The 24,736-nt window shown below is 37.3% G+C and overlaps 1 protein-coding gene across 1 annotated transcript; it reads left to right on the top strand.

Annotated features, from left to right (window-relative positions):
- The first annotated feature begins 1,551 nt into the window (after nucleotides 1–1,551).
- Nucleotides 1,552–21,468, top strand: LOC111047035 (protein transport protein SFT2). Its single transcript, XM_039422820.1, has 5 exons — nucleotides 1,552–1,575; nucleotides 6,198–6,199; nucleotides 17,815–17,819; nucleotides 19,562–19,713; nucleotides 20,730–21,468. Exons 3-5 carry the CDS (start codon nucleotides 17,817–17,819, stop codon nucleotides 21,010–21,012), a joined length of 438 nt encoding a protein of 145 aa, XP_039278754.1. The 5' UTR covers nucleotides 1,552–1,575; nucleotides 6,198–6,199; nucleotides 17,815–17,816; the 3' UTR covers nucleotides 21,013–21,468.
- The last annotated feature ends 3,268 nt before the right edge of the window (nucleotides 21,469–24,736 follow it).

The following is a 24,736-nucleotide window of genomic DNA, read 5'->3' as shown; positions in this document are numbered from 1 at the left end:
ACGCCAATGATTAGGTCCCACTCTAGAGTATATTTTATTCCATTGTACCTTTGTATGTTTATATTGTTTAATATTAAGCATTCACACACTTGTTTCAAATTTTCAGTACTGGCTGCAACTCAAAGCACGCTGCGACGTGTCTGCACCAGCTATCAACTATCTTGTACCCTGAGAGACTGAACCGCACTGAACTGGTCACAGATGGCTATTGCGCATTGAGAAAACAACACACAGCAAACTACACTGCCTTGCGAGCTCGCTACTTGACTCGCCGCACAGCAAGCTTGATACAACTTGCCTCAAATGCACAGGCGTGCCCCTCTGCGTACTGGACCAGCGCCCAAAGTTGCTTGTTGGCGCAGCAATCGCATTGCTACAGTGCAGCATCGTTTCGTTCACTCAGGTTTTTCTGTTAGTTTTTAAGCATGTCCGATCATGAGGAAGATTCACTTCCTGAGCCTTCTGCTCTTTTCAATACAAGAGACAATTTACACCACGAAATAGATTGGTTCATAACCAGCTATAGCGATTATGTTGTGGACACTGAAGCCACTTATTATCAATTGTTGACTGTCAAGAACGAACTAGGTTCACTTAGAATTAAGTATGATAAAATTCATGAACAGTTATGGAATTCAGAGTTGCAAGCACAAGACACTTCAACTCATTTTGAGATACTTAATAAGTTTATCTCCATTACCTCTAAGGCAAACGCTGCATTAACTGCTTTTGAAAGCAGACAACGCAACAATGAGGCCACTGCTGGTGCTTCCCAGCGGCCAACATCTCAAAACTCACATTTGGCAAATTTTCAGTTGCCTCAGATTCCGCTTCCACGCTTCAATGGGGAGCTTTCAAAATGGCAAGCATTCTCAAGTGCTTTTACCAATATTATTGGTAATCAAGATAATATTAATGACTCATTGAAATTTTTCTATCTTCGTCAATCACTCAGTGGTGAAGCTCTTGCTAGAGTGGAACACATTGAAGCTGACGAAAATGGTTTTCAGCTTGCTTGGAACCTCTTAAGGGAGAGGTATGACAATAAGAGATTAATTGCTGCCAGGCACGTCACGGCAATTGAATCTCCACCTACCATAAAGCGTAACTGTCCGCAATCATTATGGGCATTCATTGACTTTTGCAAGTCCCACATTACCGCGCTCGAAGCGCTTCAACTTGGAGTCCAAATCAAGGACTTATTGTACATGCACAAAATGTTGTTGCAGTTGGATACTGCTACTGTTCGAGAATGGGAAAAGAGTGTTGGTATACACGACATTCCCACCATTGATAAATTTTGGAATTTTTTGGAATCACAATGCAAAATCATGGTAGCTGTTGCTTCAAGCTCAGTTAACCATCATCAAGGAAATGTATAGCAAAGTATAGCCAACTCGGTTGGTGCTGATAGCAAGCCGAAGTTCAATCAAAATCAATCGAATGTTCAAGCTAGGATGCAGGTTACTACCTCTTCTATGTCACCTTGTAGTTTTTGTAATTCTGTTGGTCATTTTCCAAATCGTTGTAATGAATTATTGAAGTTGCAGGTTACTGATCGTTGGAATGCTGTCCGTGACAAAAGGTTATGTTATAATTGCCTCAAGCCTTTCGCACCCAATCATGTTTGTTCGGACAAATCGTGTACACTTTGTGGCAAGAGTCACCACACTGTTCTTCATAGGTCGTATCCTCAATCACGAGACACCCAGCCTACTTCTAAGGATAAGGTAACTTCAAATGTTATTCATTCTCAATCTTTTGCTCCCTCCAAGGGTAAGAATGCTGTTTTGAATTCCGTCATGGTTCAGAATGCTGAAACAACTAAGCAAGCTGTTTCTCATGCAGAACAGCCTCAGAAGAACTCTCATGTCACAATGAGCTCCACTTCGTCACTGTGTTTGCAACAGCAATCAACTGTCGCTTTGTTACCTACTGCCGAAGTTTTGGTTCAATCTTCTAGTGGGGAATTTATTAAAGCAACCGCGCTTTTAGATTCTTGCTCTGATTGTAATTTGATGTCAACTAGGTTGGCTGAAAAATTGTCACTTGTTACTTTGTATTCGGACACTTTGATTCATAGTGTAGGTGAGAATAAGACCAAATCATCTATTTTTCATTCAGCTTGCTTGTCTTCATCTGATCGTTCGTGGTCGGTTGAAGAAAATTGTATTGTAGTTGATAGCATATCATCTAATGTTCCTAGTGTGAACATTGATCTTTCTAAAATTTCAATTCCTGTTGAACTCAAATTAGCGGATCCATTGTTTGATCAGCCTAAGCCTGTAGATCTGTTACTTGGTGCTGGCATATTTGCATCTGTTCTTCAGCCTGGTAAATTGTATCTAGCTCAAAACGCTCCCATCCTTCAGAAAACCAGTCTAGGTTGGGTCATATTTGGTTCTTGTAAAGCTATTCGTCCTATTGCAGCACCTCATTCGTGCCTCCCCGCTCCACCTGTGGCCGCTCCCCGTAGGGTCATGTCGAATTTTCTAACTTCAAATGATGTCTCTCATCAGTTAGAGAAATCAGTTCAGAAACCAGTTCAGGAAATCAGTTCTCAATCAGTTCAGGTATTAGCTACCACTTCTTCTCACAATGATGTTATCTCAGGCATAATTAATAGTTGCTCCACCTATCACAAAACTGTTCGTACTACGGCGTATGTTCTACGGTTCATTCATAATTGTAGGAAACAAAATTCAGTCACTCCACGCTTTGGTCAATTAGCTATCTCTGAAATTTCAGAAGCTGAAAATTGTATCTTCAAATCCATTCAAGAAGAGGCCTTCTCTGCTGAACTTGAAGCATTGTGTCAAAATCAGGAGCTATTGCCTAATAGCTCTATTAAAGCCTTGTCACCATTCATTCACTCAGATTCACTGCTCAGAGTTGGTGGACGTTTGCAAAATGCAAATGCCTCATTTGATTATAAACATCAAATATTGTTGCCCAGCAATCACAAGTTCACTCGTGCATTGATTGTTGCTCACCATCGTCGTCTAAGTCATGCTGGTGTGCAGGCCACCATGGCCAGTGTAAGACAACGATTTTGGTTTCTCTCCATCCATCGCACCATCAAAAGTGTATTGCGGCATTGCATAATGTGTTTTCGCTTTTCGGCTCTTCGTTCTGAGCAAATCATGGGTAGTTTACCAGTGGCCCGTGTTCAGGCTAATTTTCCCTTTTACAATTGTGGTTTGGATTACGCCAGTCCTATTTCCATTCGTGTAGGCGGCCCCAAATCTTGTACTTTTTCTCCACCACTCTTCAGAAAAAAGACCCACTCCTCAACCACTCTTCAGAAAAAAGGCAAATGGCTAAACAATTATGAAAATTTGAAGGTCGGTACGGTTGTCATCTTGAAGGATCCTGGTTCCGCGCAGTCCACTTGGAAGCTGACGCGCATTACTGAAGTTCATCCCGGTAAGGACAACAAGGTTCGAGTTGTCACTGTTCTCACTCCCTCTGGCACTTTTAAGAGAGCTATTTCAAGTTTAGCACCTCTTCCCATTGATGAGGATTCTAGTTAATCCCCTTGCTCTTATGGTTCATGTTGTATTTTTAGGTTTCATTGTTTTTTTTTTCCCTGGTTCTCACATGGGGCCCAGTTTTCAATTTCCAATTGCCTTGCCAGATTTTACATATTTCTTACTTTTTCTTATTGTGCCATACCCCCGTATGACACAAGGGGCCCAGTTTATGTAAAATCTGACAAAGCATTTATTGGAACGGTTCCACTTGTTACTCGTTCCGCTACTACGTAGACATCATGTCGTCATTTTGTCCATCCGCGCTGACCAGTGATGTCACAGTCACGGTTCTTTGCCCCACTGCTCTAATCAAGTTGGTTTCCTATATTATTCGTATTTTTCATCGGATTATTTGCCGTTGCAATTTTAATATTTGTACTATTCGATTTTTTGGAATTTATTTTGTCTTTAGGCATCTTACTTTCTAGATATTTGTTACTTTTTCACCAAACGTCTGTAAACGTGTTGCTTACGTTTCAAACACATCCGGCATCTTCCTTTTTCTGACCAGCATTGTAGCGTCTTCTTGTCTTTTGCATTGGTTCTTAGTCGAGAGCGCATTTACGCTTTCGGTCTAAACCTTTTATCCATATTCATCGGACCTATGAAATGTTTTTAAGTGTGAATTACTTCTGCGAATTAATTCATTTATTCTATTCTTCAATTGTGATTCAATTATTCATCGATTGCTTCACATATTTACTTTTGATAAACTTTGTCAAAAATTGCAACCTCGTGTGGGCGTTCATCGCTATTTATTTGATCTACGGAACGTTCTTAAAGTGTGAATTACTTCTGCAAATTAATTCGTTTGTTCTATTCTTCAACTGTGATTCAACTATTCATCGATTTCTTCGCATATTTACGCGGATAAACTTTGTCAAGTTCACAACCTCGTGTGGGCTTCAATTGCCATTCTTCTAACGATTGGCTTCACCTCTTGAAACTCAAACTTTCAAGTTCATCATCTCTACCGTTTGGAAATCATTCAAAAAATTCAACAACTTGAAGGTCAGATTATTCGTTTGGAATTCTACTTGCTCCTGTTCTCATTTCCACTGGGGGATTTGCCTGCTGTGGTGGACGCTTCCATGTTTGTCATTGCATGGCCAGAACACATCATCGCTTGCTGATGTCCTGTTCCTGTGGGTATTGCGGAATCATTGCCTGTCTGCCTGGCTGCATCTCCTCTTCAAAATTTTATTCAGGTTACGTAAATCGTTCTATTCAATTTTCATTTACTTATGTGTTACTTAATTGTTTTGTTGATGTCTATCTTGACATTCAATTCACTAAGGCCACCGATGCCAACTAATTCATTGGACTTGACAGCTACCCTTGGCTTTACAAGTGATTTTCTAAGGCCACTGACGCCTACTTATCATTCTATTGATGTCTTTCTTGACATTCAATTCACTAAGGCCACCGACGCCTATTAATTCATTGGATTTGACAGCTACCCTTGGCTTTACAAGTGATTCACTAAGGCCAACGACGCCTATTAATTCATTGTATTTAACAGCTACCCTTGGCTTTACAAGTGATTTTCTGAGGCCACTGACGCCTATATAATTGTATTCAATAGTAGCAACTATTTCATTGGATTTGACAGCTACCCTTGGCTTACAAGTGATTTTCTAAGGCCACTGACGCCTATTTATTGTTCCATTGATGTCTATCTTGACATTCAAATCATTGAAGGCCTATGCCGCATATATTTTTATGTATTTTACTTGTTGAGCACTATTTACAGCTTATTGTCATTTTTTATTCCTTTTGTAAATCATTGTCATTTATTATTATTCCTTTTGTAAATCATTAAGATTGAACTTTGCAGCAATAACTTTCATTATAGCACTCAATTTATATTCGCCATTCAGGTATCATTAATATTACCTTTTCGATTATTGTCAGACTTCAATGGTCATTAATGTCATTGACCTAATCTCATTTAAATTTTGTATTTCTCTAACGTTTTATCATGTTGTAATTATCCCAAGATATTTGACTCAATCTACTTACAATTGTTTTTGTATGTGGCCATCTGCCTATTATTATTTTATTGATCCCAAGATATTTGACTCAATCTACTTACAATTGTTTTCGTATGTGGCCATCTGCCTATTATTATTTTATTGTTATTAAATCTCATCTTGTTGATTCATTTAGTCTTTTATTGGCGTACTTACCACACTTCAAGCTATCAGTATTTTTATGCACAGAATTCAAAGATTTATGTGTAGGTATTTATAACAAATATCATTCACAGTCCACTGCCCTGACCTTGGATTCACGTTACGATGGACAAATTTTTGAAACCAGACAAGTTTGATGGTGATCCGAATTCTCCAACAGCTCTACAAGAATGGAACTTCTGGCTAAAGACTTTTGAGAATTTCATCACATCTTTTGACGAAGAAGACATCGATGATGAAAGTAAGTTGCGGTTGCTTACCAACTTTCTATCTCATTCTGTTTATCAAACAATTGCCGACAAAAATTCATATACTTCGGCTATTGACGCACTAAAATCTGCATATGTGAAACCAATAAATGAAATATTCGCTAGACATAAATTGGCAACTAGAAAACAGTCTTCAGATGAGACAATTGACCAATATAATCAAGCTTTACAACAACTGAGTAAGAATTGTGGGTTTGCAGATGTTGATTCTGAAACTCATAGGAAAACATACATTCGTGATTCATTTATCCAGGGCCTCAGCTCTCATCAGATAAGACTGAGACTTTTGGAGTTTGACAAGCTAACTCTTGATGAAGCTATTGAAGAAGCACGTGCCTTGGAATCTGCCAGAAATCAATCAGCTTCTTACTCTCCTGAAATAACTCTTAATGCCACTTCAAATAATTCTTCAGAAAATTCATATAAAGAAACAAATTTGTCAGCTGTAAAAACTGGAAGCTCAAGTTTTCAAAAATGTTATTTTTGTGGTCGTCAGTGACATAAAACATGTCAGCAGTGCCCTGCACTAAATGACTCATGCGAAAAATGCCAGAAAATCGGTCATTGGAAAAATGTCTGCAAATCTACTAAAACTTCTTCATCTTCGGCGCTTATTGCAGCCTCTACTGTTCTTGAAAATGCTACAGTACAAGCTCAGGTAAACAATATTCCTACTTCGGCTTTGATAGATACAGGAAGCTCTGAGACATTTATTTCACACTGTTTTGCTAAAAAATGTGGACTTGAAATGTACCCTACAACTGGTGCAGTGTCCATGGCTTCAACATCACTAAGAAAGAACATTTCCTTTTATTGTGTAGCTCATTTAGAATTTTCAGGTCAACATTACCCCAAACAAAATTCAGTGTATTGCCTGATTTGTGTGCTAATGTTATTGTAGGACATGACTTACTTAATCAACACTCTGAACTTAGAGTTTCATTTGGAGGAACTAAACCCCCATTGACTATCAATTATCTGGCTCCAGCAAAGATAGAACCTCCACCACTTTTTGAGTTTTTAACTAAAGACATTAAACCTATAATTACTAAATCCCGAAAGCATTCTCTTGAAGACACTAGTTTCATGGAGAAAGAAATTGAGAAACTGCTAGCTGATGGAATTATTGAAGAAAGCAGGTCTCCCTGGAGAGCTCAAGCATTTGTAGTGAAGAACGAAAATCACAAAAAGCGAATGGTAATAGACTATTCTCAAACTATTACCGATACACACATCTTGACACATATCCCCTCCCTAGTCTTGAAGATATTGTTTCTAAGGTCTCTCTGTATTCACCACTTTCATACCGAACCCCGTTGAGAAGTCTCACGCTCTTAAGTTCTTTGAAAAATATTCCAACCTTCACAAAGCAACACGTATATTTGCGTTTGTGTTGCGCTTCATAAAAAATTGTAAGCTGAAGGAAACACACAGGCACAATCTTCGCAGCCATAGAGCACAACCGGCGCACCTCACCTCTCCGCATCTGTCTGTTGCTGAATGTCGTGCAGCACTATTGAGTATTGTCAAACTTACTCAAGAGTTCTATTTCATTGACACCTTCAAGCTTCTCAACAAGGGAGAAAACCCGCCGCGAGAATTACACTCTCTAGCGCCATTCATCGATCCATCCGGTTCTCTCAGGGTGGGCGGACGTCTAAAACGATCCTGTCTTCCGTATGACAGCCGTCATCCACTGCTTCAGGCCGTGGAGCTTCCTCTAAATGACTCCACCTCAAATCGGCAACGTTGGACTCACCTGCGTCAATTAGTACAGTCGTTCTGGCGTCGATGGAAATCTGAATATCTACAAACACTCATTCAACGAAATAAGTGGAAAACTCCAACAGAAAACATCAAAGTTGGACAAATTGTGCTTATAAAACATTTGAACACTGCACCTACACTATGGCCTATTGGTAAAATTGAGAAAGTATTTCCTGGACAAGACAAAATAATAAGAGTAGCGTTAATCCGCACAGCCGGCGGTACGCTCATCCGACCTGTGAACAAACTTATAGTGTTGCCAGTAGTCTAAATCTCGGCAGCCCCTTCTGAACCTTGTGTAAATTTTCTATTATCGTCTACCCCGCTTTGTGTAACAATCATATATGTAACAGTCTCTTTGTGTGCATCGTATGTGTGATATCCGCTTCGTATTTATATGTGCTAAATCTCAAATAAACAATTACATTTTCCTCGATAAAACTCCCATGTAGTTTTAGGTGGGCGGTTGGTAAAGACAGTTATCGTGATTTCCTTCCTTACCCCCACCCCTCCCTCTTCATCGTAGAAGGAAGCAGCCAAAAGCAGCTTCCCCCCTCCAGTTTCAGTTGGCATGAAGTGCTCGAGGCTACAACATCATTACTACTTTGAAGCCCCGGTTTCAATTGCAGTTTTCTTCAGTTTTTCAAGTAAGTTTTCGTTTATAATCACACAGCTCTTTTCTTTTGTTCACCCGCGGTCCTCCACTTGTAAAATTTCTGTTTCTAATCACCAATCTGATTCTAGAGAATCTAATTCTAGAGAAATTGGTGAGAAAAGTGAACAGGTTGGTTGAAATGCATCAATGTAGCCTAAAGATGAACATACTGAGATTATCATAAGACAAAACAGATTGTGACTTTATCAATTTTCAACACAAAAACAGCTACCCATCAGGAATCAATAACTAGAAGATGGAAAAAGCGGTATCATTTCAAGATTTATGTGAAAATTACATAAATATTCAACTGAAAATTGAATTACGACAATATAGGCCTACTTGTTATGCAAGGCATGTTGATAAGTGCAACATACCTGGTTGTCGTGCATGGGATGGCCGAATCTCCCCTGAGCCCCTCTACCCGACCCATTCCGCCTCGTGTAGCTCATGTTGTTGTTTGGTACTTGAAATCGGCCCTGAAATGGATACAACATCATTATTTACTCCACCATCAAGTTGTCATTATTTTATTCTTCGATTATGCATTTTTTGTTGTTTGAATATGAATTGAATTTGTATGTTTTGTTAGTGTTAAGGAAGCACATTTGGGGTTTACCTGTTGCTTCCTTCAGAAATTGTAACTAAATCGATAAAAAGTAGAAATATACATAAATAAGTGGATACCTAAATAAATAAACTGGTAAAGACAGTTATCGTGATTTCCTTCCTTACCCCCACCCCTCCCTCTTCATCGTAGAAGGAAGCAGCCAAAAGCAGCTTCCCGCCTCCAGTTTCAGTTGGCATGAAGTGCTCGAGGCTACAACATCATTACTACTTTGAAGCCCCGGTTTCAATTGCAGTTTTCTTCAGTTTTTCAAGTAAGTTTTCGTTTATAATCACACAGCTCTTTTCTTTTGTTCACCCGCGGTCCTCCACTTGTAAAATTTCTGTTTCTAATCACCATAATTGGTCCTATTCGAGTCCGGATTAGATCAGTGTTTTTTGGAAATGCATTCTGCTCATTGTCAGTGTCTGTACGTGTCGTGTTATTTAGATGTTTTTAAATGTTAAAGTCCCGTTGTTTTGAGCTGTGTGATTCGGTAGTGTGTGAACTCAAAGTGAAAATTCCGTTTATTTCAACTCAATGCATTGCACGGTTCAAAAGTTATTGAATTTCAAAGTTTCAACCCAAGCCATAGTCGGACATTTTGGATCTTGTTTCCATTTCAAAATCGATCAACTATCGAACCTCGTTAATGATCGGCAAAATTCGGTTTAATCAGTGTCACGTGAATCAATGAACGTCAAGTGCAGGAAGGAGAGAGAGCTACTCACGCAACGGAGCCAAGCAGACGACCACAACAAAGCCTGTATCAACCTTCCTTATTCCATTCCTTGCACATTGTGTATCGTTCTCGTTTGCAACGCACTTCGCAACCGTTTCAGTATCACTTCCTCTCATTAACAGAAATTAGATTCAGTAGGTTTGAGTGCACTGTATGTGTTATCAGCTAGACAGTTACTCAGTTACTTGTTCTTGTTAGTTCTGACATGATCTTTGAAATCTTAACCTCAGCTCACAATGTCAGACCATGGAGATACCTCGCTTACTGAATCGCGTATTTTACACGATACAACTCAAAATGCAACCACCCAGGAAACTAATATCAATGTTACAGTCAAAGCTAAGGATCCCACTATGGAGTTGAAGCTTTCAACAATAAAAAGAAACAGAATTATTATCAAAATAGAGTCAGCAATCAAATCCTTATCAAACAATCCCTCTGAGCGTATGATTCTAGATTTAAGAAATGATTTTCTAACATTCGAATCAATTCAAGACAACATCACAGAACTTGCTTTATTAACTGATTCAGTTGATGAGAATTATGATGTTATGGGCGAGAAGTTTCTTGAACTCTATGGAAGGTACACTTCATTTTGTAAACAGCCAACAATTGAAACTGTACAGCAGACCAATCCTAGTTCTAACATCAATTTACCACAAATAAAGCTGCTTAATTTTAATGGTGATATTGAACAATGGATCGAGTTCTTGAACATGTTTAATGCGATTATTCATACGAATAGATCACTTTCAGATATAGAAAAATTTCACTATCTGAAATCCAATGTGTCAGGCTCAGCCGCTCAAATGATAGCTCATTTGTCTCTATCAAATGAAAATTATCTTATCGCCTACACTCAGTTGTGTGACAGATACTCGAATCCAAGAAGATTATGTTCGTATTACATCGATCAGTTACTAGAGTTTAAGCAAATAGATAAGCCCGATTATTTGTCATTAAGAACATTTGTTGACACTAATTCTGTTTGTATTTCTGCTCTCAAAACACAGCAGCTTCCCGATTTGAGTGACTTTATTCTGTTATCGCTGTGTTTAAACCATTTGGATAAACGAACTCGACTTGAATTTGAAAGTAAGATAGCTGATGTCATTCCTAAATATGAAGACCTAATGAACTTTTTAGTGTCTAAAACTCGTATGTATGAGTTAGTGAACCCTTCAACTACACTTCAATCCGCAAGAAATATTGAATCTAAGTCTACTCGCTCAAATGAAAATAAATCTGATAAGAGATTTTCACTAGTTGCAAGTGATAATTCTTCAACTGTCGAACTTAATCAAATTGTCAAGTTAAAACCGCTTCAGTGTATTGTGTGTGGATCAGAGGATCATAGTATTTATTCATGCCAGCAATTTGTCAATTTGTCTGTCGATCAAAAGTATGATTTCCTCAAACAAAAAAATCTATGTTTTCAATGTTTTGGAACTCATAATCGTGTTAAGTGCAAGTCACAAAAAACTTGTAAACTATGCAATTCTAGTAACCACCATACATTATTGCATGCTCAGAAGGAAAAGACCCCTGCCACCTTTGTGTGTAACACTTCAAGTCTATCCATTTCAGAATCATCTCTATGTCTACTTGGCACCGCTAATGTTGTTGTTTTCGACTCTTTCAATAAGCCACATATTGCGCGAGCTATTCTAGACTCAGCTTCACAAATAACCGCTGTTACAAAGGAGCTAGCAAATAAATTGAATTTGAAATCTACTTATTTATCTCAAAAACTCATTGGCATCGGTACTAAAACAACAAGTACAATGGGCGAGGTTAACTTAACTATCTCTTCACAGATTCAGCCGAATTTCAAGTTGAATACTAAAGCTACAGTGCTATCGGCCATAACATGTAATCAACCCTCTGTTTCATTGAACGCTGAAGATTTTAAGCATTTTTCAAGTCTGAAATTGGCTGATGAAAAATTCTATGTGTCAGGTAAAATTGATTTGCTCATAGGAGCTGGCTCATTTCTTCATACTCTATGTGCTCAAGATCACGAAGTCACAAAGTTTTATCAAAATTCTCCAGGAGCCTTGAGCACGGTTTTTGGCCATGTTATCATTGGAAAAATAAATTCTAATGAACTCACATCACAATCAGATTTAGCTACCAGCCTTCTAACCTATGTAGAACCAGTTAATCAGTTGCTTCAAAAGTCTTGGGAAACCGAAGAGATATCTATCAAAGCTGAGGAAGACCCGTCTCATGTGTATTGTGAAAACCTATACACAGAAACTACAACTCGGTGGCCTTCAGGTCGTTATGAAGTAGCGTTACCATTCAAAACTCAGAATGTGGTTTTAGGTGAAAACCGAAACTCTTCAATGAAAAAAATGACATCAATAGTACGCAGCTTCCAAAGATTATTTCTTTTGTTCCTAGTGGCTTGCACACTATTTGCTACATCAATTATAGTAAGCGGCTATTTGAACAGTGGGCGAGATAAATATGTGGCAGCTGTAGTTGAATACGCGCCTTTAGAATGGGACGGCTTCGAAAAACCGAAAGATTTGTTTCTCAGGAATGCCAACCATTTTGTAACGATCATCGAAAGAGCTGCCAAAGAGAATGCTGACATAATAGTTTTCCCGGAATGTGGTCTGACAACACTGAACATCCCAGTGAAGAGAGAGAGCATCACTGAATACACCACTTTCATACCGAACCCCGTTGAGAAGTCTCACGCTCTTAAGTTCTTTGAAAAATATTCCAACCTTCACAAAGCAACACGTATATTTGCGTTTGTGTTGCGCTTCATAAAAAATTGTAAGCTGAAGGAAACACACAGGCACAATCTTCGCAGCCATAGAGCACAACCGGCGCACCTCACCTCTCCGCATCTGTCTGTTGCTGAATGTCGTGCAGCACTATTGAGTATTGTCAAACTTACTCAAGAGTTCTATTTCATTGACACCTTCAAGCTTCTCAACAAGGGAGAAAACCCGCCGCGAGAATTACACTCTCTAGCGCCATTCATCGATCCATCCGGTTCTCTCAGGGTGGGCGGACGTCTCAAACGATCCTGTCTTCCGTATGACAGCCGTCATCCACTGCTTCAGGCCGTGGAGCTTCCTCTAAATGACTCCACCTCAAATCGGCAACGTTGGACTCACCTGCGTCAATTAGTACAGTCGTTCTGGCGTCGATGGAAATCTGAATATCTACAAACACTCATTCAACGAAATAAGTGGAAAACTCCAACAGAAAACATCAAAGTTGGACAAATTGTGCTTATAAAACATTTGAACACTGCACCTACACTATGGCCTATTGGTAAAATTGAGAAAGTATTTCCTGGACAAGACAAAATAATAAGAGTAGCGTTAATCCGCACAGCCGGCGGTACGCTCATCCGACCTGTGAACAAACTTATAGTGTTGCCAGTAGTCTAAATCTCGGCAGCCCCTTCTGAACCTTGTGTAAATTTTCTATTATCGTCTACCCCGCTTCGTGTAACAATCATATATGTAACAGTCTCTTTGTGTGCATCGTATGTGTGATATCCGCTTCGTATTTATATGTGCTAAATCTCAAATAAACAATTACATTTTCCTCGATAAAACTCCGATGTAGTTTTAGGTGGGCGGTTGGTAAAGACAGTTATCGTGATTTCCTTCCTTACCCCCACCCCTCCCTCTTCATCGTAGAAGGAAGCAGCCAAAAGCAGCTTCCCCCCTCCAGTTTCAGTTGGCATGAAGTGCTCGAGGCTACAACATCATTACTACTTTGAAGCCCCGGTTTCAATTGCAGTTTTCTTCAGTTTTTCAAGTAAGTTTTCGTTTATAATCACACAGCTCTTTTCTTTTGTTCACCCGCGGTCCTCCACTTGTAAAATTTCTGTTTCTAATCACCAATCTGATTCTAGAGAATCTAATTCTAGAGAAATTGGTGAGAAAAGTGAACAGGTTGGTTGAAATGCATCAATGTAGCCTAAAGATGAACATACTGAGATTATCATAAGACAAAACAGATTGTGACTTTATCAATTTTCAACACAAAAACAGCTACCCATCAGGAATCAATAACTAGAAGATGGAAAAAGCGGTATCATTTCAAGATTTATGTGAAAATTACATAAATATTCAACTGAAAATTGAATTACGACAATATAGGCCTACTTGTTATGCAAGGCATGTTGATAAGTGCAACATACCTGGTTGTCGTGCATGGGATGGCCGAATCTCCCCTGAGCCCCTCTACCCGACCCATTCCGCCTCGTGTAGCTCATGTTGTTGTTTGGTACTGGAAATCGGCCCTGAAATGGATACAACATCATTATTTACTCCACCATCAAGTTGTCATTATTTTATTCTTCGATTATGCATTTTTTGTTGTTTGAATATGAATTGAATTTGTATGTTTTGTTAGTGTTAAGGAAGCACATTTGGGGTTTACCTGTTGCTTCCTTCAGAAATTGTAACTAAATCGATAAAAAGTAGAAATATACATAAATAAGTGGATACCTAAATAAATAAACTGGTAAAGACAGTTATCGTGATTTCCTTCCTTACCCCCACCCCTCCCTCTTCATCGTAGAAGGAAGCAGCCAAAAGCAGCTTCCCGCCTCCAGTTTCAGTTGGCATGAAGTGCTCGAGGCTACAACATCATTACTACTTTGAAGCCCCGGTTTCAATTGCAGTTTTCTTCAGTTTTTCAAGTAAGTTTTCGTTTATAATCACACAGCTCTTTTCTTTTGTTCACCCGCGGTCCTCCACTTGTAAAATTTCTGTTTCTAATCACCATAATTGGTCCTATTCGAGTCCGGATTAGATCAGTGTTTTTTGGAAATGCATTCTGCTCATTGTCAGTGTCTGTACGTGTCGTGTTATTTAGATGTTTTTAAATGTTAAAGTCCCGTTGTTTTGAGCTGTGTGATTCGGTAGTGTGTGAACTCAAAGTGAAAATTCCGTTTATTTCAACTCAATGCATTGCACGGTTCAAAAGTTATTGAATTTCAAAGTTTCAACCCAAGCCATAGTCGGACATTTTGGATCTTGTTTCCATTTCAAAATCGATCAACTATCGAACCTCGTTAATGATCGGCAAAATTCGGTTTAATCAGTGTCACGTGAATCAATGAACGTCAAGTGCAGGAAGGAGAGAGAGCTACTCACGCAACGGAGCCAAGCAGACGACCACAACAAAGCCTGTATCAACCTTCCTTATTCCATTCCTTGCACATTGTGTATCGTTCTCGTTTGCAACGCACTTCGCAACCGTTTCAGTATCACTTCCTCTCATTAACAGAAATTAGATTCAGTAGGTTTGAGTGCACTGTATGTGTTATCAGCTAGACAGTTACTCAGTTACTTGTTCTTGTTAGTTCTGACATGATCTTTGAAATCTTAACCTCAGCTCACAATGTCAGACCATGGAGATACCTCGCTTACTGAATCGCGTATTTTACACGATACAACTCAAAATGCAACCACCCAGGAAACTAATATCAATGTTACAGTCAAAGCTAAGGATCCCACTATGGAGTTGAAGCTTTCAACAATAAAAAGAAACAGAATTATTATCAAAATAGAGTCAGCAATCAAATCCTTATCAAACAATCCCTCTGAGCGTATGATTCTAGATTTAAGAAATGATTTTCTAACATTCGAATCAATTCAACCATATCTAAACTGCAAGTGTAGCAGTTTTCCTTCAACATGGCTAGGACAACATAACTCAAATTTTAAGAAACCAACCAAACTGAATGTTGTTCACAAAAATAGACCGTAATTTAAAGCAATTTTCAAGTACGATCTAACCTGCCTGGTTGCCTATAGTGAGGTCCACGTTATAATGACAGTGGATAAAGATAGAAGAATAGCGATGCCGATTCCTGCATTATTTAATTATATTTCTACACTGTCAAAAACATAATTGGTATCGTTGTGGACCTAGAAAAGGATAGTACCACCGACTTTGTCGAATGATAGACAAGGATAGCAAAACCAAAGTTGATCAAATACTGTCATTATAACGTGGACCTCACTATAGCAACCAATAGGAAAAGCCGTAACCTACAATGCTTTGAAACTTCATTTTAAACTGGATTAATAAATTCATATCAAATCAACGTTTGTTATAATGTGTTTTAGTTGCAGCCACTAGTTGATTCAATTCAGTTGAAGCTTTCACAGTGCAAACGGCCCTAAGTCGGTTTCATCATAACAACAATTTCAATAACCTTCAAAACTCAAGGGAAACAAACACATTTTTTATTCTAGTCAAGTTAATATGAATATTTCACGGTTGATTTATCTAAATTCAAAAAGTTCCTATTAAGAATCGTTGATGGACATTGGTCTTGATTTAGTTAGTTGTACTGACCCTTTAAAAAGTTCATAGCATAGACCTATGTGTGAGACTGGTTGATGAATATTGGAGGTGTACTGACCCTTGGTGAGCCTGGACTTGAATGCCTTGGGCGGCGGATGGTCGTACTTGGTGAGTTTGAGTGCATTGCTTGCAGCGGCGTGCTGCGCCTTCTTGATGCTGGCTCCGTCGGCCGCATACTCCTCTTCGCCCAGCTTCAGCGTCACCATGAACCGCATCTGGTGCGGCGGGCCCTGTTCGTCCGTCAGTCGGTACTGGTGTGAGATCTACATAAACAACACAATCAATCAATCTCTTTATTCAAAACATACATCGAAATTTACATGAATGCGACTTTCTTTATTTATTATTTTCAACAAAATAAAATAAATACAAGTAAAAAGAAATACATCAACAATAGATAGTCATAAATACATATTGAGTTGGACTATAATATTCTTCATAACTATACAATTCCAATTCCACAATATACTTTTTCAGTTTGTTTTTAAACCTTGTAATATTATCTTTTTCATGATTAATACTAGTAGGAAAATATCCATTTCCATTCAAAAGCTCACATTCACTTCATGAAGATCCAGTTGATCAGGAACCAGCCTTGGTAGACGAATTCAACACAACACAAGAAAATCCTTCAAATGATCAATTTCGATTCAAAGGGTGACATTCATTTTAAAATTCAGTTGATCAATAATCAGCCCAGGTAGGACACTTCGGTACGTCTAGTTTTCAGTACATCAAGTTATTGATGCTTTCAGAAAGACCTGTGGATTTTTCGAGAGATAGGGACTTGTCGAACTGAAAACTTGACGAGCTGATGTAATCCCATTCAAAAGATACGGCCGATAAAGTCTGCTGTAGGCTAATAGACACTCATCTATTCATGTCTACGCTGGGGATTGTTCGGTTCGGACGGAAACAGTCGACGCTAGTCTGACAGATCAAATTAGGAAATGCATTAAATTAAAGCTATATGGGATGAAATAATAAATTACAAACAACTTCTGAATATACTTAAACAATATTGGATATTGTTAACAATTTCAGATAAATATTCGACTCTTATTTAGATGGGTAACCTCAACAGGATTTCATTCCGAATTGTTATTATTGCGATGGGGTATTTTTAAAATAATAAATGCCATCAAAATCCATTTCAGTAATTTTAAATAATACAATGATTATAAAGCAAAAGCCTAACCTATCAGACATCAAATTTGTATTGTTCTACTTGAATACGAGAATATGAATATACGAATACCTAGTTTTCAGAGATATTAAATTTGCCTACTGCTAATTATCTAATTATTTGCAAAGTTTGAAAAAGTACCTTCCGCTACAATCCAAATAGGCTACCCTCCACTGTCTTTCAGCTATCTGTTATCCCCAGTCATAACTTTGAACTTGATTATTAGAATAACATGATAAATCGATGGTAGAAGAACATTTGACGCCAGGTACAATGGCCATCAGTGTGAACTCATGCCCCCAACTAATGAATAAACTGTACTGAGGTCAGTTATCAGGATTGTATGCCTACAAGATAATGGTCCGAAGTCATAGGGTTTGAAATTACATGTCTCAGCAAAATAGTTGAGTGTGAAATGGTCAATATCACAACTTCAACCTCTAGCAATAATCAGGCCTTTGTCTGCTCTTAGTGTCATGCTGATGATAGTCCCCTCTGGAAAGCCATGGTCAATCATTCTATATAATGCGATCCTTTACAAATAGTGGCTTGCAATATGCCAGATAATCAAACCCAAACACAATGCTTATGGCGTTTTCCTGCCCTGGCAATATCCCTTTACCTCGGTGGCGCCACCCCACAGTGTACAAAGAAGAACATGCGATGAACGGCCTCCGGGATACAGTCTCTTCGACTCTTGATCAAGAACAACTCTCTATTCAGCCTGAAATGGACTTTCTGCAACGAGGTGTCATTCACGTAGCATACAAATTTTTGGTCTGGAGAGAGCAGCATCATTAATAAGAACAGAAGGGCCCCCAATGCAGAGCCTTTGAGGACCACACAACTCACTTAACTTACATGTGACCTCAAACAATTTTCAGTCAAAACAGCCTGCTCTAGACCAGCAAAGTGGAGAAGCAAAAAAGGACTATTATTTTGTTGTTGAGATCAGAAAGTGTCAGCCCAGCAAGGCCTCCCCCCTCCAAACTCTCAATATTACATTGAAAAATATAAATTCTACAGCCTCAGCAGTGGACTTTTCCTCTCTAAAGCACTGAATACCTGCGGACATACTAATATTTTCAAAGAATAATTCATACAACTGCTATGCTATTATCGTCTCAAATATCGTATAAAGGTAATATTGATATTGTTAGTGCTACCTCGATCACCTTTTTTTCAAAACTGGAATAGTTTTCGCCAATTTTATCTGGATGGAGAAACGGATTGTGCCAGACAAAATTTTTACAATATGTTAGAGGAACAATTATCAGCCTCATAATACTTTTTTTCAATCTACGAAATATGCAGTACCGGTAAAGGTCCTTGCTGGCAATCCCTCATCTTGTGTCTGCTTAGACTCGTTCAGCGATTGTGTTGATGATGCCTCTGGTGAAACAGCAATTCTCTCCCTTATGTGCTAGATGGAATCAATGCAGCGTTTGTTTAGCTCCTGTGAAGACAGTGAAACACTTGTTGGAGCTGATGCCTTAGTCTCACTTCAGTTTACCATGCCGCTACATCACATTCATGAGATTTCCATGCCATTACATTTATTTGAAGCGAAATCCCATTGATGATGTCAGCATTGTAGGAGAGTCTTGCATGCCTAGTCTCAAGACCGTATCTGTCCCTCAGTCTCAGATATATTGACTTAGATTCACCAGAGATATCATATCTGAATCTCAAGCACCAATAGTCTTGGAAGCTGAACGTGAAGCCTATTTAGTGTTTTTTAGAATAAGAATCTTAGTAATTTATCACCTTTTTAGCTTACATTTTTTCTTGATTCTTAATGCGTGCGTGTTTAGTAGAATATTTCAATCAAATACGATTTTCTACACTTTTTAGAACCATATATTGAAAAATGTTTCTGAAGTTTTATCAAGTGTTAGCTGTGTTTTTCCACAGAATGAATTATTGGGTTTTATTAAAAACTTATTAATGAGCACACAATCATTTTGATCAGTATTATCTGTGAAAACTTTAGTTGAAGTAAGAGACAAGAAAAACTCTTATTAAAAACAATTTAAGTTAGTAGTTATGTGCAAATGCACGTTAAATACAAAAAAAAGAAATAGATTTGAAGTGTGGTTCTGAGATTCCTGAAATCCCCCACCAACGATCAGCAAGAAAAATCGTTCAAGGACCGTGTGACTGCTGTAGTGTTTATTTGTTTGGTTATTTTGTTATGCACAATCTGCCCGACAGTCTCAAATTTTGCATAATAATTTTATGATGTTTCAGACAAAGTTCCAGAGGATAACCGGATTTTGCATTTGCGTTGTCATGAGTGGTGTGTGCTTCACTTTTTCTGCTATGTATATTCCAGTTTTGCTGTTCAAAGCTAGGAAGTTCGCGTTACTCTATACTTTGGGCAGTTTATTCTTTATTGGAAGGTAAATATGAACAATATTTCATACTCATATAAAAATTGAGAAAGTCAAAGTTCAAACTATGATTCATGATCATCATAACTTTAGCGATTGAATCATCCAAATAGTATAATTCTAAATATTGAACATTTTTCATATAATACAGGGCAAGAGGGCAGAAATATACACAATTCAGCCAGGAGAAAATACATCCGTTCGTTAGGACGTTAGTGTCTACTTGAGTACACCCTTCAAGTTAAATTTTATCTATATACAAACTCTTGGAATATTCTTTACCAAATACGTAAATACATATCTGGATGTGATATTTTTGTGAATAGTAATTGATTGTTGGAAACCAAGATTTTATTGTGTGAACACTGACGTATAGGCCTACACAAATAATATGCAGCTAGGTACTTTTGATAAATTAACCTTCTTGTTGGAAAATGCATATGGATTAATATAATTTTGATCACAAATGCTCTATTCATGGTTATTCATTATTTTTTCAAAAACTCTCCGCGTAAGTAGCACGAAACCATCTTCCACAATTCGTTTTCCATCGCTTAGTAGGTTACATTCGTTATGAGGTGCTGTTATCGAACGGAATTTTCAAATTAATAACACTTCTCCAACATCTAACAACTCTACGCTGATTGTAAGTCCAACTTTATTTTCTGTATGCTGTATAATGTTTTGTGAAACATTAAATAAAAGGACTTGACATCCATTTGGACTTGGACTATTTATCGAAATTACGAGGAGAAGCTTTGTCTATATTGATTTCATGAAAAAATAAGAATACAAATCGAAACTTGGCTTAAGAGTATGCCGAGTACATTCTTTAAACTTAGGTAGCATAAGTTAGAATTTAGATTTAAATTTAGGTAGCAACTCCGCTCACTACATCATCTTCCTGTTGTCAAATTTAGCAAGAGAATTAACGTTTTGGTAGGACGAATATTTATATTTAAAAAATCTATCGAATGTTCATTAATATTTAGAAATAACCTAGTATCTTTTCACACTTGTTTCAGTTTCTCCTTCCTGTGGGGCCCTTTAGAACACTTGAAGCACCTGCTTTCAAGAGAGAGGATTCTATTCACAGTTTCGTACCTGGGTAGTTTGTTTGCGACACTGTACTTTGCACTGGGACCCAAGAGCACGCCACTTACGCTGCTCTTCGCTGTTGCCCAGGTCATCAGTTTGCTCTGGTTTCTCATGAATTACGTGCCAGGTGGTCAGACAGGTCTCAAACTCTTCACTAAATTGTTCTCAAGGACAGTTACGTCAGGTGTCTCAAACACTCTACCGATTTGATATGGGTTTGAACCAGTTCTGTACTGTAAGCCTACCAAAGATAATGTAGTATTACTATGAGCTAGTTTCTACTCTATTATTACTAAGACAACACAAATACTATTCGAATATAACTCGGTATTCGTATTGTCTTTGTTGCGACGTTTTAATACTACTTTATCTGTGATTATTAAGTTTGGTGATTGATTTATTGAGGCTGAGTTCTTTCCTTATAAATTTATGAACATTCAATCCCATTTTAGGTGCTACCAAAGATTATATTCGTCTATTGGTAGCTTGTATCATGTGTATTATAAGAGTTATCCATTAAAACCATATATTTATTATACCAATAAATAATTTTATATTCAAGTTGTAATTTTGTATTGGCTTCCTAGACAAAATCTCATCGAATTGAGTATCAAGAAATGTGCCCATCAAGGAATAAATTAATAAAACGAGAATTTGTGTTTCTTTCATTTTGTTTACTGATTTTTAATGGCGAAAGTCTATAACAAAATTTGTGAGTAAGGATATGCATATCAATTTTTACTTTCCTTGCCCTATTACCATAGGTAAGGAAAGTATTGCTTTCCGAAAAAAATTAAGGTACCCCAATTTGTAAATTTCTATACGTTTCAAGGTCCCCTGAGTCCAAAAAAGTGGTTTTTGGGTATTGGTCTGTGTGTGTGTGTGTGTGTGTGTGTGTGTGTGTGCATGAGTGTATGTGCGTCTGTGTACACGATATCTTATCTCCCAATTAACGGAATGACTTGAAATTTGGAACTTAAGGTCCTTACACTATAAGGATCCGACACGAACAATTTCGATCTAATGCAATTCAAGATGGCGGCTAAAATGACGAAATGTTGTCAAAAACATGGTTTTTCGCGATTTTCTCAAAAACGGCTCCAACGATTTTGATCAAATTTATACCTGGAATAGTCATTGATAAGCTCTATCAACTGCCACAAGTCTCATATCTGTAAAAATTCCAGGAGCTCCGCCTCATCTATGCAAAGTTTGATTTTAGATTTCCAATTATCAGGCTTCAGATACAATTTAAACCAATCTCTCTAAGTGGAAAAGATTGAGCATGAAAATCTCTACAATAAATGTTTAATAACATTTTCACCTAAAATTTAAAATAAGCTCGAAATTCGAGAAAATGTTATTATTTCATTTGCAAACTTTTGGCAACTGTTGATCCTATTGAATCATTCACTATGAAGAGATAGCAGACTTCGTGTGTCTCCAGCGTTATTGTCCTGTCACCAGCTGGCTTGGATCTTTGAATAGTAGACTTGAGATTCGCGTGTTCACTAGCGTCAGGTGATCAATTTTCATAACGGCAAGGAAAGTTGTGTGAGTGCGCCACACCAGATTTTCATTAGTAGTTGTTCAAGATTAGGTAGATAAATGACAGATAGATAAATGCCTTTATTTTGCACATTAAAAAATTACTAGTGTTCTGAGCGAAGTTGAGGCAACAAGATATCCTCTTCCACTTGACTCACATATTATTAGGGTAAACTAACATTTTGAAAGATTGGACAAAATTTCAAATATTTATTCCACAAGTACTTGGCATTATGGCTTTTGTATGGTTGAGTTTAAGTTATTTATTTAATCTAGGTATTCTATCCACAATTTTCAACTGCTAATGTTCTTAATATTTCTTAGTTGCATTCTATGCGTACTTGTATAGAAAAGATAATCTGTGCTATATTTTCTCTATTCTTGTATTCTATTAGTAGTCGCCTCTAATTATTAGTGGTGTCTGTGATAATATTCCATTCAGTAGAAACTTTATTCCTCTTGTTGATACGATATTTTAATATCGAGACTATATGAGCAAGTATTTTTTTATTGTTATTTATTTAATCTATATTGCTTTCATTGTAACCATTTTTAGACAATCTGTTGAAGAAATGAAATTATTTATCTATTTATGACTAGATTGATTCGTGAAATAACAATAGGATTACAAAAAATAATATATAATTGTTCAGCAGCAGTGATGTTTTAGTGAGACATTTAGAGTTTTGCCTTAAAGCAGTGGTTCCTCATTCATTCGGGTCCATTACCCAATCGCAGACCATTTTACGAGACTTGGTAAACATGAAAACACATTCCCTCTTTTGATGGATGGACCCGCGGACCACCTTTTGTTCAAAATATACCACTACACAAATTTTATAATTAGTTGAACTTTTTTACACGAATTTCTTGTTTGTACATGAGTTTTTGGAATACAGTTTCAAATTTGTATTTTACTAAATAGCATTCAGTAGCAATGATATCTAAATGATTTCTGAGCTGAAATCCCACATGTTAGACTACTTCCAGTCAAGGAGTAGATTCGGATTGGACGAGTTTCCACCTTCAGTTACTCATTGAACAAGTTTTAATGTATCTTGTTTGACAGATTTAACTGGGCATTTTCTATACTCAATTACTTATCATTTTCTTCTTCCTGCGGGCTTTCGTGGATCACCTGTTGAGAATCACTGCCTCAAAGACAATGCTTACTTTTTATATAGGACAAAGATCAGGAAGCACGGCAATTATAAATATATAAAGCACGGCCAATCATAAATATATAAAATATTGTTAATACATAATAGAGCCCCATACATAAATACCGATTAATAAAAACAATATAAAAGCTTATAGTACCATCTATTATTAAAAACTTTAAAATATTTCAATGACTAGTATCGACCATAACTTTGTCAATGAAATGTAAATTTTCAACTTGAAAATGACCTAAGTTAATGGTCGAAACTAGTTGTTGAAATATTTTAAAGTTTTTAATAATAGAGGGTAATACAAGTAATTATATTGTTTTTATTATTTTGTAAAAAAGTAGCCCATATAAGTGACGTGATTTTATAAATAACGATAATTGTTAGGAAGAGGTTATTGATGCTTTTCAAAATTATATTTCAACTTTTTGTTGGGAACACTTTCTTAGAAGGTTGTCTGGCGTTGGTGGATGTGAAAGAGGTTTATACACGATTCAATGATACTTATTTATTGAAACAACATAAGAAGCCATAAGCCATGGCTACTTCAGCCTTTCCAATAGACAAGTTCCATTAATTTGTGTAAGCTACTCTTCTTTTTTGGCCACTCGTCTATTCTACCAGACTTTTTAACGTATCTAGGAATGGTTTCATCGACCCTCTACATAAAACAATTTGACCTAAAAATGACTCGTCGAAGTACAGGTATTCGATTACCTGGGTTACGCTTCCTGAAATATGGCTAATTAGATTCGTTATAATAATATTATCACAACACTGTAAGTGTAATAGAAAAGGAGTATCACCATTAGCGAAAATCATAATTATCTTACATGCTTTCTAAAGGCAGTAAATTCCGTTTCTTCTGTACTAAAAGTTCTCTAACTTTTAAAAATCTGGTCATTGGTTTGTAGGTGTTTAAAAAATCGTATTACGATTTATTTTGATATATAAATAAAATTTATTAAAAATACTAATAAATTGCTAATTTTTGTGTGACAGCTTTAACTGGGCATTTTCTATACTCAATTACTTATCATTTTCTTCTTCCTGCGGGCTTTCGTGGATCACCTGTTGAGAATCACTGCCTCAAAGACAATGCTTACTTTTTATATAGGACAAAGATCAGGAAGCACGGCAATTATAAATATATAAAGCACGGCCAATCATAAATATATAAAATATTGTTAATACATAATAGAGCCCCATACATAAAT

This window comes from Nilaparvata lugens, chromosome 1 (genome assembly GCF_014356525.2).
Source record: "Nilaparvata lugens isolate BPH chromosome 1, ASM1435652v1, whole genome shotgun sequence".
In the NCBI taxonomy this organism is placed as follows: Eukaryota; Metazoa; Arthropoda; class Insecta; order Hemiptera; family Delphacidae; genus Nilaparvata; species Nilaparvata lugens.
Note: the sequence above shows the minus strand (reverse complement) of the source record. Positions and strands in the feature narration are given on the sequence as shown.